General features: G+C 55.3%; 2 protein-coding genes across 3 annotated transcripts; one reads left to right on the top strand and one right to left on the bottom strand.

Annotated features, from left to right (window-relative positions):
• Window positions 1-1,653: 1,653 nt before the first annotated feature.
• LOC148164697 (uncharacterized) lies at window positions 1,654-2,433 on the bottom strand. The gene has a single exon (XM_088021958.1). It carries the CDS (start codon window positions 2,431-2,433, stop codon window positions 1,654-1,656), a length of 780 nt encoding a protein of 259 aa, XP_087878084.1.
• Window positions 2,434-2,565: 132 nt separating this feature from the next.
• Window positions 2,566-5,128, top strand: DLX1 (distal-less homeobox 1). 2 transcript variants are annotated; one of them, XM_028121424.2, is made up of 3 exons: window positions 2,566-2,878; window positions 3,551-3,750; window positions 4,874-5,128. In XM_028121424.2, the coding sequence occupies exons 1-3, from the start codon at window positions 2,566-2,568 to the stop codon at window positions 5,126-5,128; spliced, it is 768 nt and encodes a 255-aa protein (XP_027977225.1). The 2 variants fall into 2 exon arrangements, with proteins under 2 accessions (XP_027977225.1, XP_027977234.1); XM_028121433.1 differs by lacking the exon at window positions 3,551-3,750 and having other exon boundaries at window positions 4,874-4,950.
• Window positions 5,129-15,939: the final 10,811 nt, after the last annotated feature.

Raw genomic sequence — 15,939 nt, 5'->3', positions numbered from 1 at the left:
CGCCTCTCTCCCCTTCCCCCACCCTACAGTTCTCTGGAATAAACTGGCCCATGGGCCGCCCAGCCGTCGGGTTTCCTCACGTACAGCGCTGAGCTCTAGAAGTCAACAGCCACTTCCCTCGGCCCCAACCCCGACCCGGCGCCAGCCGCGGCGGTCACTTACGTGGGCAGGGCCCGCTAGAGGTGCGCGCAAGAGACCAGGGGCCCGGGCGGCATCCGTGCTGCTGTGCAGGGCGCACCGCACCACACCGCACTCCACACCCCGAAACAGGCGCTAGGAAGGAGCAATTAAAACCACAAGTGCAACACGGAAATCAAGAGGAGTGGAGCGGCTCCGGGAGTAGTCTGGTGGCGGAGTCATTAGCTGGTTGTTGCTACAAAGCATCACCCTGTGGTTGGGTGATTAAGAAAAAAAAGTCTTTTTAAAACGTTGGCAAGCCAGTTACTGGTTTGAAGGATTTTTTGTTTTGTTTTGCTTTTGTTTTTCCTTTTGCTCCAACCACGCTGCCTGAAATATTGCTACCCCCGATATCATGCTCTTAAACCAAAGGCGAGGAATTCCGCGGGCAGCTGCTGAGGCTACAGAAGTTAAAAAAGAGAGAAGCCCCTTCCACTAATATCTGTAACGACAGCACCGATGTAATTTGTTTTGAATGTTCATTTTTATTGGTGTTCCCTCTGCCAAAATGTGCTTGATTACAGAGGTTTGTCCTGTGATCAGTGCGCACTCCAGACAGGGGAAGGTGCATCGCCGAAGGTTCAGCTCAGGCCAGATCAAATCCCGGGCTGTTTAACGCTGAAAGGCTGCATGTTGCTATTAGTGTTAAATATATGGCTAATTATGCGTATGAAAATTAAACATCAGTGTTATGCTAATGGGGCGCCTTCAGCTGCGGATCCGAGCACTTGAGACTACCATTTAATCAAATGAATCAGTAACTAATACATCTGCACGTGTGAACTTTCACAAGATCATTTCCCCGTTCCCATCACACCGCTAAATTATGAAAGAAATAATTATCAACACTTTCTAATTACCTAACAAAGTAATTTGGGATTCACCGTGGGGCTGGCGGGATGGGGAACCAACAGCCCCTCGCAGACAGCGTGGTGCGCGCCACGCCTCGTGGGGGTGGCTGTGTGGTGGCGGCGGCGGGGGGCTTTTGTGCGCTTTTCTGTACCTAGCGCCCCAGAAGATAGAAGGCGCCGTGGCAGCTTTTGCCAGCCCTGCCCCCAGGCCCAGTGGAGCCCGCTTTGGCCACTGGAGATGAGGAGGATCCTGGGCGACAATGAGAGACGAGTCTGTAACCAGATCTACAAGCCTACCACCGGCCCGGTTTTGCCGCGGGTTTCGGTGGTCCGCAGGACTCCCAGATCCCGGGTACTCTTGCCAGACCCCAGGAGGCCGGAAAATGACCCCCTGGTATCCGAGGCTCAAGCCAAACTGAGCCCGCCGGCCCCTCGGCTCCACTCTGCGCCGCGCCCTTGGGGCAAGTGAGTCCAGGGCGTTCGGCGCAGAGGGAGTGGAGGGGAGGGGGAGGCGGAGGAAGGTTGGGAGGGAAAGAGGGAGTGTGTGTTGGGGGGAGGGGCGGTGCGGCCGCCTTTCCTGGGAGGAGAAGCGCGGGTTCCTGGCTCTTCGCGCGCTCTGCTTTAATCAGACCGGTGCAGCCTCGAGCTGGAGTGGCCAGCTGGGCCTGGAGCAATGCGAGCGGGCCCCAGGGAGCGGCGGCGGCGGCGCGGCGGCCGAGTGAGTGAGTTCGCCTGGAGGGCCCCAAACCCGACCCCAGGGATGTGGCAGAGCGGACCCAGACCAGGGAGGCGCCGCCAAGGAGAGCGCTGCGCTAGGCACACGACTCTCGGGAGGACAGCGCCCTGTTGGCCGCCTCTGGTGCCCACCCCCGACCCCCGCAGTGTGCGACTTCGCGCTCCGAGGCCGCGGCCGGGGCTCCAGAGCCGCCCTAGCTGAGCGCCGGACCTGGTGACGGCGGCTTGGAGAAGCGGTGCCCCTGTCCCGGTGTTGGGGGCGGGCGGAGGGTGGGGACAGTAGTGGGGGGAGGGCGGCTGCGCCGAGTCGCTGGTGGGTTTCTGGGAAGTAAGGCGCGCTGGGGAGGCGGGAGGCTGAAGAGCCACGGGCCGCTGAGGTCCCCGCGCGGGCGCTGCAGCCCATTGTGCGCTCCACACGGCGCGCTCTGTTGCAGAGGAGCCCCGGCCGGGAAGTGTGGACGCGTTTCTCCCGAGGCCGGGCCGCCTCGCCCGCTCTAGTCCAGCGGAGCCGGAGCGCCTCGGACCAATCCCCGGTGATTATGCAAGACAGCGGACCAATCAGCTCCGCCAGCTCATGAATATTTATGACCTTGGCTGAGTCAAAGCTTTGAAGCGAGTTTGGGGAGCTCGGCAGCATCATGCTTAGACTTTTCAAAGAGACAAACTCCATTTTCTTATGAATGGAAAGTGAAAACCCCTGTTCCGCTTAAATTGGGTTCCTTCCTGTCCTGAGAAACACAGAGACCCCCAAAAGGGAAGCAGAGGAGAGAGAGAGACCCACACCCAGACCCCGCGAGAAGAGATGACCATGACCACCATGCCAGAAAGTCTCAACAGCCCCGTGTCGGGCAAGGCGGTGTTTATGGAGTTTGGGCCACCCAACCAGCAAATGTCTCCTTCTCCCATGTCCCACGGGCACTACTCCATGCACTGTTTACACTCGGCGGGCCATTCGCAGCCCGACGGCGCCTACAGCTCGGCCTCGTCTTTCTCCCGACCGCTGGGCTACCCCTACGTCAACTCGGTCAGCAGCCACGCGTCCAGCCCCTACATCAGTTCGGTGCAGTCCTACCCCGGCAGCGCCAGCCTCGCCCAGAGCCGCCTGGAGGACCCAGGTACGTGCGCCTGCCAGGGAGAGGGAGAGGAAAGGGTACGAAGGGAGAGAGGGACAGAAGGAGGGAGGAAGGGAGGGGGAGGAAGAGAGAGAGAGAGAGGAGGGAGAGGGGGAGAGAGAGGTGGGGGTGGGGAGGACGCCGGAGCAATGGAGGTTTCGGGTATCAATCTATGTATGGATCCTTGTCATAGCAAAGAAAAAAAAAATTTTTTAAATTCCACCCAACTCGCAACTATCCAGCAAAGGATAAATCCGAGAGCGTCCCCTGGCACTGTCTAGGCCTCTGGCCCGCTCTGTGCGCCGAGCACACAATGCCCCTTTGGAAAACAGAAACCCACATGTGCACGTATTAGTCTCAGTAATTATTTATTGCGTAGCGCTATAAACAATGTATGCAATTAAGGGTAATTAAACCTCAGCTACCGCGTGCAAAAATAGCAAACTTTCTCTGCAAAGGCAGGAACTGCACGCCTGGGAACTGCCCCAGTCCGCCTGCAGCGGCCCGGTCCGGCCCTCGGACTTTACGGGACACTTCCCTGGCTTTCGGAGTTTCTTGAGCGTTCTCTCTCGGCCCAGCCTCTGTCATCCCTCGGTTGCCACTCACCCTCGGCTCCCCGCACTGAAGGCTGTCCCTGCATTAACAGCAGCCCCCCCGCTTCTGCTGTCCCTCCAGGGGCTGACTCCGAGAAGAGCACGGTGGTGGAAGGCGGTGAAGTGCGCTTCAATGGCAAGGGGAAAAAGATCCGCAAACCCAGGACGATTTATTCCAGTTTGCAGTTGCAGGCTTTGAACCGGAGGTTCCAGCAAACTCAGTACCTAGCTCTGCCCGAGAGGGCGGAGCTCGCGGCCTCCTTGGGACTCACGCAGACGCAGGTACCTTGCCGCTGCCCCTCTGCCAAGCGGGCTTCCCGCGGTCGGCCTGCGCCCGGAGCTTCATTTCTCGCTCTCTGGGCCTCAGGGTTGGAGACTCTGTGTGTGTGTGTGTGTGTGTGTGTGTGTGTGTGTGTGTGTGTCCGTCCGTCCCACTCCTGGCTCTCCCTGCGTCTCTCCTTCCTCCCTAGTTCTCTCTGCCCTGGCTCTGTCGCTGCACTCTACTCCGCGCTGCCTGCCGCCCGGCCCTCACTCCCTGGACAATCTGATTAGGGCGCGGAAGGATTTCCCTAGACGTTTTGTTTGGGGACTCTGAGGTCACACGTGCCCGAACAACTGGAACAATAGACGCTGGGCTTAATCCCTTCTTTGCCTTTGAAGTGTGTGGCTAATCACTCAGGGCCTGGGCCGAGCCTCAGTCTCCCTCCTCCTCCTTCTCATCGGGTTGGGGTAAGGGGAAGTCCTTTCCTCCGCCTTCTCACCTCCCCAGTCCCAGACCCTGGAGGAGGATTGCTCTAAGACTCTGGGGGAGCCCATGGGCTTTCTGATCAGGACTGGCGCGGGTTTCCAACGTCTGGGCCGGGATTTGGAGCAGAGCTGGGGAGAGCAAACAGACACTAAGGAAAGGTTGATGTAAGTCCAAATGAAAAGTTTAACAAAACCTTTTGGCCTCCTCAGTCAGCCCCCAACTCAAGGGCAGAAAGGATGGAGCAAAGAGAAAGCAGGTGGCATTGCAAATAAATTTCCTCCACTCCTTTCCTCCACTCGGTTCTTTTATTGATGTTCACATTGGACTTGAAGACTCGATGTTGTGCAGGCGCTGCTTCTTCCCCCAGACGATTGCCAGGGTCGCGCTGAGTCCCTGACAAACGAAGGCCTGGATCCCCACTAACTCCTCACCACCACGCCCCCTTGGCTCTCTGCGAGCTGGCCCCTGCGGGCCACCGGCGGCTGGCAGCCCGGCCTCCGAGGCTTTGGTTCTTATAGGTGGTGGTGGGGCTCTGCCCTGTCGCGCAGGGCGGCGAGGGGAATCCTTTCTCCCCTGTCCCACGGCCCCCTTACCTCCCCGAAGACCACGGTAGGCACAATGGACCTAGCCGAGTCACATTATTGTCCGCTCTTGCAGGTCAAGATCTGGTTCCAGAACAAGCGTTCCAAGTTCAAGAAACTGATGAAGCAGGGAGGGGCGGCTCTGGAGGGTAGCGCGCTGGCCAACGGCCGGGCGCTGTCTGCCGGCTCCCCACCAGTGCCGCCCGGCTGGAACCCCAACTCTTCATCTGGGAAGGGCTCGGGCGGCAGCGCCGGTTCCTACATCCCCAGCTACACGTCGTGGTACCCCTCGGCGCACCAAGAAGCTATGCAGCAACCCCAACTCATGTGAGGTTGCCCGCCCGCACCCTCCCGCCTCCTTCCCGTCTCCCCCACCCTGGCCCGGGCCCCACCCGCCTCCCGGTCCAACCACCCTGTCCGCAAGCCCTGGGCCTGGAGAGGGGCCCAGGGGCAAAGAAGAAGGAACAGCGAAGGCAGGACGCCCGCCATCTCCTTGGAGTCCCGCGCGGTCTGGACCGGCGACTTCCCGGCGCCCACGCCCTCGCCCTCGCCCCGGCCTAGGCCGCGCGGTGACAGCAGACAGCGGCCTCCGAACGCAGGCACAACCTCCCGAGACAGCCAGAGCTGCAAGACGAGCCAGCCGGACCCGACTCGCCGACCCTCAGCTGTGTGGGACTACCAGGAAAAAACAAAACAAAACAAAACAAAAAAAAAACACCCACAAAAAAAACAATGTAGAAAAAGCAAAAGCTTTTTTTTTCTGTTCTGTCTGTCTCTTGTCTCCTTTCGCTCTGTATCTGTGCGCTGATGAAGTCGAGGTCCTCGTCTGTCCGCTGTCCTCACTCTGCGGCCTCTGAAAAAAGTCACCAGGTCGGAAGAGGCTCGGGCCGCCGGGCCGCCCAGCTCCACATGCTGGGACGTTTTGTCCTTTCGGACCTTCTCCTGGGCCTGCCTAACCATCTGGGTAGCTCGTTCGGGAATTGGGGGAAATTGGAGGGAGGGGGCTTTATTTATTAAGAAATGGACTTCGCCTGAGGGTGAATGGTGGCCACTTCGCAGTTCTGTGGAGCGCAAGGAGCGCATGGTCCAAAAGTACCGATTACTTCAAACGCACTCGGAAAACCGAATAAGGAGGACCTGGTGATTTTTAACTTATACGGTAACTTTTGTACTTCGCTGGTATGGAGAGGTTGGAACCTAATGCTTTGCATTTTTACATGTTCTGCATTATTTTTAAAAGAAAAAAAAAGAGAAATGAAGCCAACACAATATTCTCATGGGGGGGGGGGGGAAGACTTGGTCGCTTTGCCCGGACAAGAAGGAAGATCCTAATTCCCTCCTCTGGAAGCTTGAGAGAGGACCGATGGGCAGTGAAGAAAAAACAGGCAAGCATAAACGAGTGCCCTAAAGCCAGTGAGCTTTAAAGTAAGACAAAAGCAGCACTAATCCTCAGAGGCTCGACCACAGAATAACGCCAGGCAGCACCCTGGCCGCCCAGTCTCCAGTGCAGGATCTAATCGCTGTACATATTATTATTGTTGTTAATTATTATTGTTATTATTATTGTTCCGTAAACATGTTGCACAAGCTTAGCTTTTTTCCGTTCTGTTGTGTGTGGCTGTAAAACCTGATGCTTTGTGAAATGAGAATCTTGACATTTTACTTGTGAAATTTGGAAAATGTGATCAATTGAAATCAACCGTGTTTTGTGTTCTCTATGTCAAAGTTTAGTTTTATATTGAGAATGTTAACTTATTGCTTTGTATCTTGGAAAAAAAGAACTTTGTAAATAAGTTATAAAGTTTCTTTGAGACAGTAAAATTATGGTTTCGAGAAAGAACTGCTGTCTGGTGTGCTGTGTGAGGGGGTGCTGTGGGCTGGGCCCGGGCCTCCACCTCTGGGACAGATAACGCAGAGGTAGGGACTCCTGGCTCCGGACATACCAGAATAAAGGGGAAGGCCCTCCCTAGACGTTAGGACCATTCATCTTGCTCTGCTTCTGGCCCCCAAGGGGTCTGATCCCTACCTGGGTTGGAAGGGTGGGCAGCGACTGTCTGGCAAGAGTCCTTGGTGGGGGGGATCAGGAACAGGTGCTGTGTGACAGAGCGGGGTCTCAGGAACCAAAGGGACTGTGAAGGCTGGCTGAGAGGAGATGAAAGCAGAGCTCAAGGGCAACCAGTATGGGAGACTTGAGTGCCACCCCACACCCAGTTACCTCGCCGGAAGCCTAGAAGACTGAAAGCAGAGACGCTAGGCTTTGCCCCCTCGCCATCGCGGCGATCTGGCCTTCCGGCTTTTGCTCGCCTCCAGGGCGCTCGATCCCCACGCGGAAAAGACGCGGCCAGACACCGGAAAGGGGCCGGAAGGACTCCTCTGTTGGGCTTCACCTGGTCAATCAGTGAGCTCCGGGGGACAGTCCCAAGGCGCCACCTGGGCCCCTCCACAGTCACCCTCACCCGTCGGGCCCATCCACAACGAGAAGCCCCTTCCCTCCTAATGATCCCCAGCTTCTCTCCGCGCCTCAGATGGAAATGCCAAGGGAAGGGCTGGAGGGCTCCGCTGACTCCTTGGAACCCAGGAGCTGGCCGAGTCAAGACCCCCCACCCTAGCCCGACAGTCCTGAGGCCAGGACAGTAAGAGGGCACCTCCAGTGGAACCCTCCGATGAATTCTCTCCAGGAGAAAGTGGACTTCGAGCAACTAGAACCAGCCTGGCTCCCTCCACCCGGTGGCCCGGAGTCTCACCCCAACCTCAACCCCAGACCCCACAGCCGAGCCGAGGAAGCTCAGGGAAGCTGCGGGGCCCCGTCGGGCTGCTTTGAGCGATTCCCGCTTCCCTCGCACTCGCCTTGTGACACTGCTTCCTGCGGGCTGGCCCTCCGCCTTTGGGGGGCCCTTTGCAGCGCGCGGTGGGGAGCAAAGCGGGGAAGGCAGTGATCTGTGTTGTGACAAGCACCCATTTTTCAATTGGTGCTGGTTAAAGAGCAGATGCTCCAGGCTCTTCTGACGCCCTTTGGGAAGGGGAGGGGAAGTGGTGGAGGGGCGGTGATGGAGGGAGCCGGGGAAATAGTGGGGGATGGAGCCGGGGACCTCGAGGCCCCATCAGGGCCTGGGATTGGGGCTTTTCCTCTCCCGCAGGTCTCCAGAACCCGGAACGCAAATGGGGGAGATCATTAGCGGGAGCGGACGGGCCTCAAAGCTGAGAGGGAACAGGATTTCCCAGGCTGGGTTCGGCTGCCGCCCGGGTAGGGACCTTCAGGGATTTGGTTTTCCCTGGAGATGTGACTTTGCTAGAGGGGAGGTTTTGGTGGGTTGCTCTTACTCATCCAACTCCGGTGCTGCAGCCAGGGCCCAGCGCCTGAAGCCACAGGCAAAATCTGCTTGGTCAAGCGGATTTTAATATTTTGAGATATTAGCTTATACTAATTTAATAATCTCTTGCTAACAGTTCAAATAGAGAAATTATTAGTTTTAGCTCAACGAAGGCGGTCTTTAGTTAGGCTCTATTATAATTATAAGCGGTTGCACTTTTAAAAAATGTTAATCTCAATATAGGCCTAATTAATGCTGCCTTGTTACTGACAAGTAGTTCATCAAATATCTGATTCAAAGATTTTCATAATGAGTATATTAATTAAACTATGAATAATCTAAAGGTGGTTATATTTAAACAATACCTCATTATAATGATTAAATACTGATTTCGAATATTATGTCTTAACAATTGTCACTTAGAAAACACAACCTTTCCTTATGTATGAGTCTGTAATGGCAAAATGCAATTTTGGGATTTTTTCCCCCTTGTTCAAAAAATGTGAACCTCATTTTAAAACACTTCTGAAATAGGTTACACACAGCTTAATGATTATCAAAATGACTCTTTTCTGCAAAAAAAGACCCCAAAGTGCGCGTACAGCTGCAAACCCAAGAGGGTCAGCATCATTTCACTGTATTCTCTTCTTGATTACAAGCCGGGCCCATCAAACACAACATAATTACAGTAATTTCAGGTTTATTTATTCTAATGCAGTTTCCCCATCTCTCTGGTAATTATGAGCAATTTTTTCGCCCAGGGAATCTTTTTGCATTAACAAAAGAGATAACGCACTGAAAGCCAAATTTGCTGTGCATTGAGAAAAGGGAAAAAAAAATCAAATAGGTGCGAGCTGCCATCTCTGCAATTCTCCGGTACCGGAGCCGGCAAATTGCTTGCAGGTGTATGGAGCAAGCTTGTCAATGGCCAGGCCTCCAAATTAGCAAATGCACAGCGTCGAAGTAGTGAAGACAGACTTAGCAAAATTGCCAAACAACAGATACCTCTTTAATATCTTCTCTCACACACACTAGCTCTAAAAGGGGCAGGGGTGGGGAGTGTAGGGGCACAAGCAACAGTCCCCAGCCCCCTTCTCACTGGTCTTGGCTTTCATAAGCCTGGGACTGAGTGGTCCTGCAAGTGGTAGTCTCGTTGTGCAAGAATCCAGCTTCTAAATCTAGGCAATATTTTAAAAATATGAGATTGGAAACATGTTTATAGTTCACAGCTTTCCTTTTATGTTTTCTTTTTCTTTCTTTCTTTCTGGGATCCAAACCTGGGCTGGGTCAGATGGCTCTTCAGCCTTCCCTATTAGCTAGCTTTAAGAGCTCCAAAAAGTTTAAAAATTCCTCTATCTATATGCACAGAAATACGAATTTATTCTTAGAATCATTTGATGGAGATATTAACTAAATCGCTCCTCTTGAAGAAATTGTCCATTTCTGTCACCAATGGAAAGGTAGGTCTGGGTGCTGGATATAGAACCTGAGATACTTGATCCCAAGAAAAACTGAGAGGAAAGAAGCAACCCAGGTCCCCGGCTATAATTTTTTTTATCCTGTTATCCATCTCTTTCATTCTGTATCTTTTAAAAACCGATTTCAGAATTCTCTGGGTTTTGTCAAGCCACCGCCTGGGTTAAACATCCTGAAATCACAGGCTAAAGCGAACTTTTCTGTTCCTCAACCCGCACAAGCCAGAGGCACCTCCATCAAATGCAGTACGGAGGGTAAGGGTCTGTCCCTCCCATGACTCAAAGAAACCCTCCTTCGGTCCCCAGCTCCACAGCAGACCCCAACTCCAGTGTAGACAGGCAAACGGCTCTAAAGGGTGCCTTCCCCAGGCTCAAGAAACCTGTCACCCACACCCACTCGTTTGCTACCCCCGCCCTCATTCCCCAACCTTCAGGGATTAACACTTCCTGAAACATCAAGTGTTTTTATAAAAAGGAAAAAAAAATAATCCTGACATCGCTGACAAGAAGTTTTGATGGAAGAATTAGCTGGTGCATACATAATCACTCCCCCACCCTCCTACTCCCGGAGCGGGAGCCACCTCGGCGGGCGCAGCGCAGCCTTCCAACCCTCTGAAAAATGAAACCAGTTTCCACCCTTACCTTCTTCAGTGTCAATTTCAGATAATCTGGACACAATCTTTGCTAGATCAAATCAAAAGGGTCGAAGGCGGCATTTGGCTGGGAGAATGACCGGAAAGAAAAGGCAAAAAAGGGGGGGGGGGAGGAGGAGAGAAAAAAAAGAAAAGAAAAATAGGAAATACAAAACCGACCAAACCAGATCAAAACAAAACCAGAAAACCAAAAAGAATCCCCCAGCCCCATCCTCCTATCCTGAGAGTAAAGAGTGGAAAGAGGTCTCCAGGACCAGGCGCCTCCGAGCGCCGCAGGCTTTTTGCAGCGCTGCGCTTGCAGAATAGGACTGAAATTTTCGGCTATATAGCCTCTGTCTTTATAGCTGATGAAAAAAATTGCAGATTATTAGCATAAATGTTTACTCTTCATTACGCTGATGACATTGTGCACTCGAGATCTTGGTAATCTTTGGGAAAATTATGAGTAATTTTTAAAAATTTTAAAGCAGCAGCAGTTACCATGCAATTCAGGCTAATTCTGCGTAGGCTCCGAACGGATATAATTATCGAGGAGTCAAGATGTTATGCTAAAAACTATGCATTGATATTCCCATTTATTATGTACATACAACTTTGACAATGTTGATGCTTGAAATAGCAGGAAATTGTCTTGCGCAAAAATTACAGTCCATATTAGGACATCTGAAATTGCGAAGAATTATATAGTAATTGCAGGCTTTCAGATGGGAGAGCCAGAATGCTCAAACTAGTGCAAATGTGGATAAAATTACAGATCAGAGCAAAAATTAGGGAAAAAGGGGGTCTGGGATTTTTCAGGTTGGCTATAGGATTCCGGAAGTGTCTAATGCCACATGATTGCTGCAGCTTTAGGGGAGACATTCATGCCTCAAATAGCGCCTTGGCCAGGGTGGCTTTAATTGAATTTCTTGGGCTTTTTCTTTTAATAGGGGCAAATGAGAAAATTGGCCACCTAAGGCAAATTTTCACTGTTCTCGTGAACATGTCGAGAAGAGAATCCCTTTCCCCGCGTGCTTGCCTTTCCCGGTTTGGATGCCACGCAAGCCCCGGGCCCCCACCCTAATTGCGGCAACGATCAAGAAAGTGACCGAGCCCGACCTCCCGCACCCTCATCCCGACACTCCTTCCTTTCATATTTCCATTTCTACCCTCCTTCCGTCGGTCCCTTTCCCGGATTCTCGCAAACCCCCTTCACAGAGCAGCCGGGTTGGGCTCAGGAGTTTGCAGGCCGGGGGGCGGGAGGCGGGGAGTTGGGTGCGGGAGCAGCCGTCGGATTGAGGAGTTGGTGTGGATACGAGCCTGCTATTTGGAGGCTTTGGGATGAGGAGGGAAGAAGCTGAGGGTTGTCGGGGCCCGCCCCGACAGGTCCCCTAGGCCCTTCTTTGGTCTCTACTGTTCCGGAGATAGCGCCCCCCAGAAACACTCACTCCCCACTTGGGCGGCGCTTCTCTCGAGCGCTGAGACACCCTGCGACTTTAAGAAGCTGAGGCCAGGGCGGCGAGGGATGGGGCGGGGCGGGGGCTGCCCCGGAGGAGGGGGCGACGCGGCGGCTGCGGGCGGGAGAATCCACCTGGTGTGCGGCCACCTCTCGGAGCATCCTAGACTCGGTCGAGTTCCAGGGCCAGAAGTCCCCATTGTTCCGTGAGCGACGATTTCATTTCTAGGGTGTCTGAGACTCCTGCACCACCAAAAGGAGGGCAGAAACGCGAGTGTGGGAAGCCCGCCATGTTTGCTCCGTACGGGCCCAAGTCGGCCCTCTGGGATGACCCCAGAGCTCTCCAAGTCCAGTCTCTCCCTCCCTCTCGCCTCTTCTCCGTCCCCTAAATTCTAATCTTCTGTCCTGCAGCCCCCGCTTGCCCCACGCAGCTTTCTCCACCTTCCCGGGCTTCACAACTGATCCTCGCCCTCCCCCGCCCCCCAACTCCTTGTGCTGGCCGGACCCCACCCGGGACGCAGCTGGTGGCCCCAGGGCTCCTGAGGATCCCGCAAACGGCCTCCGGACAGTCGCGCAAGCGCGGCCACACTGCCCGCAAATCGCGAAGACTCAGTAGTGTTTGCGGTCTGGCCCGACCCTGAGGACGAGTGAGCGAGCAGTCGGAGTCGGAGCCGGAGGCGGCCCCTGGAAGAAAGGTCTCTAGGGACTGTGCCTGTGTTCTCACGTGGAGGCTCCAAGACCTGCCTGCGCTCTTTCTTTTCGTGAAGTATCTCGTCTCCCCCGCCCCGCCCGGCCCCAGGCCCCAGGGCGGAATGTAACATCTTGTAATGTGGCAATCACTGCCAAACCCGTCCCTGCGAGGGGAGCTCCCGCCAGGGGGGCCTCAGAGCGCTGTGGGGCCTCCGCATCCGCCCCCGCTGGGGTGGCTAAGGGGGGAGGGGGAGGGGCAGCAGGAAAGGCGCTCGGGGCAGCAGGAAAGGCGCTCGGGGCAGACCCCAGGTGGGGAAGGAGGTCCCGGCACAGGGAGGCTTCTCTGGGGCTGTTTTGGGTGTCATGACCCTGCCAGAACGCACCAGTCTCCGGAAAGCCTGGTCGGACATGGCCAGGGGCGCACGTAACTGGAACCTCAGGATCGCGCCCCATCCCCTGGCTTCTGGGGACCCCAAAATCGAATGCAAGGGAGGTATTTTAGGAGGAAGCGAAGATCTGTAGCTTCGTTCTCAAAGTGGTCTCTGATCCTAAACAGGTTTAAGGCACTGGTGGTCGCTGTTCCTTGGCGGGAAAGGAGCCGGCTTTTGACTTTTGAGCTAGAGCTTGGGACGGGGACGCGGGGGTGGGCTGTGTAGGAGTTGGGGAGTTGCTCCTGGGTTTTACTGTCAGTGAGCACGACTTTTTTTTGAAAGGCAAGGGGATTCCTTGTCCCCAAGATCGTTCCCCTTCCAGGGGGCTTCTAACACTGGAGGGGACCATTCCACCACATCTGCACTCCTCCCTTTACCCCTCTTTCCCTCCTCCCCCCCTTCTACCGCTGAACTGTTTGTAAACAAAGCTCCAGTTTTGCAGCGCACTCTCCGCCCCCATCAAACCTGATACTTCCCCCAAACTCGCCCCACCAGTCTCGGAAATTCTTACACAGGACGGATATTCACAATTTTCACAAGTAATCCTGAAAGAAAGCCGAGGGGAAGCCTCCTAAACGGTCCCACATTGCAGCCGCTCTGATTAGGCCCGGGATCCGTTCCCTTTCTTCTCGGCTCTCCCCAGCCCGGGAGCCGCGGGGCGGGCGGCGGGAATTCGGGGCAGCGTGAGGGGGGGTGTCTATGCCCCGCGGAGCACCCGGGGCTGGGTGGCCTGCAGCCCTGCGCGCGCTGCGGAGGAGCGGGGGTGGGGGGGGAAACGGGAGGAGAAGTGGAAGAGGGCGCGCCCAGGCTGCCAGCCTCGGGAATTGGAACTCAATACCAGCGCTCTGCCAGAGTTCCGAGCAACCCTGCCAGGGGGTGGAGCAGAGAGGGCCGGGCACCCCTCACTCTTCGGCTTCCCTCCCCCCGCTTCCCAGCGCTTGTCATATCCTGTCTCTGGCCTGATATTTCACGCGAGCAAATGGAAGGGGATTACAATGAAGATTTATGTGTGTTCCGAGAGCGACTAGTTTCCCAGTGTAGGGAGCCGTGATCGCCGCTTCCCATTTCCATTTTTCATTCGCGCTTTGGGGAGCGCAGTCCCGCGCGGGGTGGGGGGGAGCGTGTCTGCTAGGCGGCGGGCTGATCACAGGCCTCCGCGTCTCTCGGCGGGCCGTGAGACTGTGAGAAAGACTTGCCAGCTCGTTGCCCCCGACGGGGCTGGAGCCGGCCCCTGCCTCCCCCAGCCGGGCTTTGTTTGTCCCCTCGCTCACCCCTCCCCCTCCCCGCCCCCTCACTTCTGGGACCTGGGCGCATCCTCGCTTTCGTGTCTCTTTGCCCTTCTCGGGGTCTGCGGAAACGCCCCCTTCCTCTGGCCCCTGCACCCTCCTGCTCTCTGCTTCTCGGGCTTCCCGGGGAAAGACGCGCCGTGGCCTGGCGCGACCCCGCCGCCGCCGGGTGCAGGTTCGGTGACTCCAGCGAGTCTGTGGGGCCTCGGCCCACCCCGGAGCTGGGGCCGCCCGCCCTCCCGGCTCCCAGGCTCGCTCATGCCAAGGCCTGTTGCGTGATTCCAACTTGGGCTGACATTCCCTGCCCCGGGCGCTCCGGCGTAGGCCTCTTAATCATCTTGTCTGCTGCAGATCCTCGACACCAGCCAATTTACTGCCCCGTCTCTCCTCGCTGGTTTCAGGAGGGGGAGGGGAGTGCGCGCAAAGGAGGGGAGGGCACATTCAACCGCAGGAGGAAGGCTGGCACCAGCTACTGGCACTCAAAGAAAACCACGGAATTTGGAGCTGGGGGATGGGGGTCTGCTAGGCAGCCGCTGCTTAGAGAAGCTAGAATCACGGGGTCAATGAGCTTCAGCTCAGGCCTTCCTAGCCTGGGAAAACAATGCAGGAATGTGAATGGACACTGGATTTGTAACCTCCCTGTCTTTCCCAGAGCCCCACTCCCTGACCACACTCTGTTGTAAGCTAGACTCCATGCAGGGCCCCAAACTATCTGGCCAGAAAAGACAGGATTTGTGTCAGGATGATGCCACTGAACCTGGAAAGTCACCCCCATCTCTTGTCTGCTTTTTGGCAGAGGTGATCTGAAGACATGCAAGGATGGCCTGAATAGCCATCCTAGAGGAGAGGAGGCCTGGATCTGGCTAGCACGGCTCTCTGGCCTGCCCCTAAATTCCTGTCCAGTAGAGGCTGGTCCCTTCAGGGGGATGGCTGAGGTTCAGGTTCTCATGTAAGAAGGGCTTTGAGCTCTCTCAGCTCTAGAGTGCTACTCTCCCACAGGAGGGAAGCTGGAAAGGCCTCGGGGTAAGTCTGGGCCTCATAATCACAGGCACGAGTAAAGCCTCCTTGTTTGGGGGGCATTGGGACAAAACAATGTGCTACTAATAGCAAAAATGAGTGCTTACCATGTGCCAGGCACTGTGTTACATCATTGTCTCATTATATGCTCACAAAAACTCTGAGATAGCTGTTATTCTTTCTCCATTTTATAGATCTGCAAACTGCAGCACAGAGAAGTTAAGGTGGGTAGCCCAAAGTCACAGAATCAGTGATGAAAACTAAGATGCTTCTGTCGTAGGCCTCAGTGCTTTGAAGGAAAGGGACTTTTAGTTCAGGCCTGCATTACCCACCTACCCCTGGCCTTTGCAGAGAATGACAGAAAGTAGGGTCACTTCCCACACTGGAAGCTGGTTGGGTGGGACCCCAGGTGGAAGGCAGAGCTGAATGGTGTGTGGGCCTTTCCCCTCAGAGAATGTGAGGTGGAAGGGTGCCACTCCCACAGCAAAGTGCATCAGTCTCTGTGTGAGTGTGCCTGTATGCATGAGTGTGCCTATGTGGGTTTGTGTATCACTGTATGTGAAGATGTGCGGGCATGAATGCGTGTGTGACTCAGTAGGAGCGTGTGACTGTGAGTGTGTGTGCGAGTGAGAGTATGTGATAGTACAGATGTGACTGTAAGAGTCACAGTGTGTGATTGTATGTGTTAGCGCAGCCCTGTGTGCCGGGGTCGCCCTACATTCCAGAGCAGCCAACCGAGTTTCCCGAGGGCCAGGGTGACTCACCGAGTTCTCAGCTCAGCCGGCCCCAGAAGGACCACAGGGCAGAGGGGAGGGTCCAATGTAGGGGTCTGACCCTGGCTTCT

This window comes from Eumetopias jubatus, unplaced genomic scaffold (genome assembly GCF_037043125.1).
Source record: "Eumetopias jubatus isolate StellerSeaLion01/CBP00866 unplaced genomic scaffold, mEumJub1_p1.0 scaffold_3, whole genome shotgun sequence".
Classification (NCBI taxonomy): Eukaryota; Metazoa; Chordata; class Mammalia; order Carnivora; family Otariidae; genus Eumetopias; species Eumetopias jubatus.
Note: the sequence above shows the minus strand (reverse complement) of the source record. Positions and strands in the feature narration are given on the sequence as shown.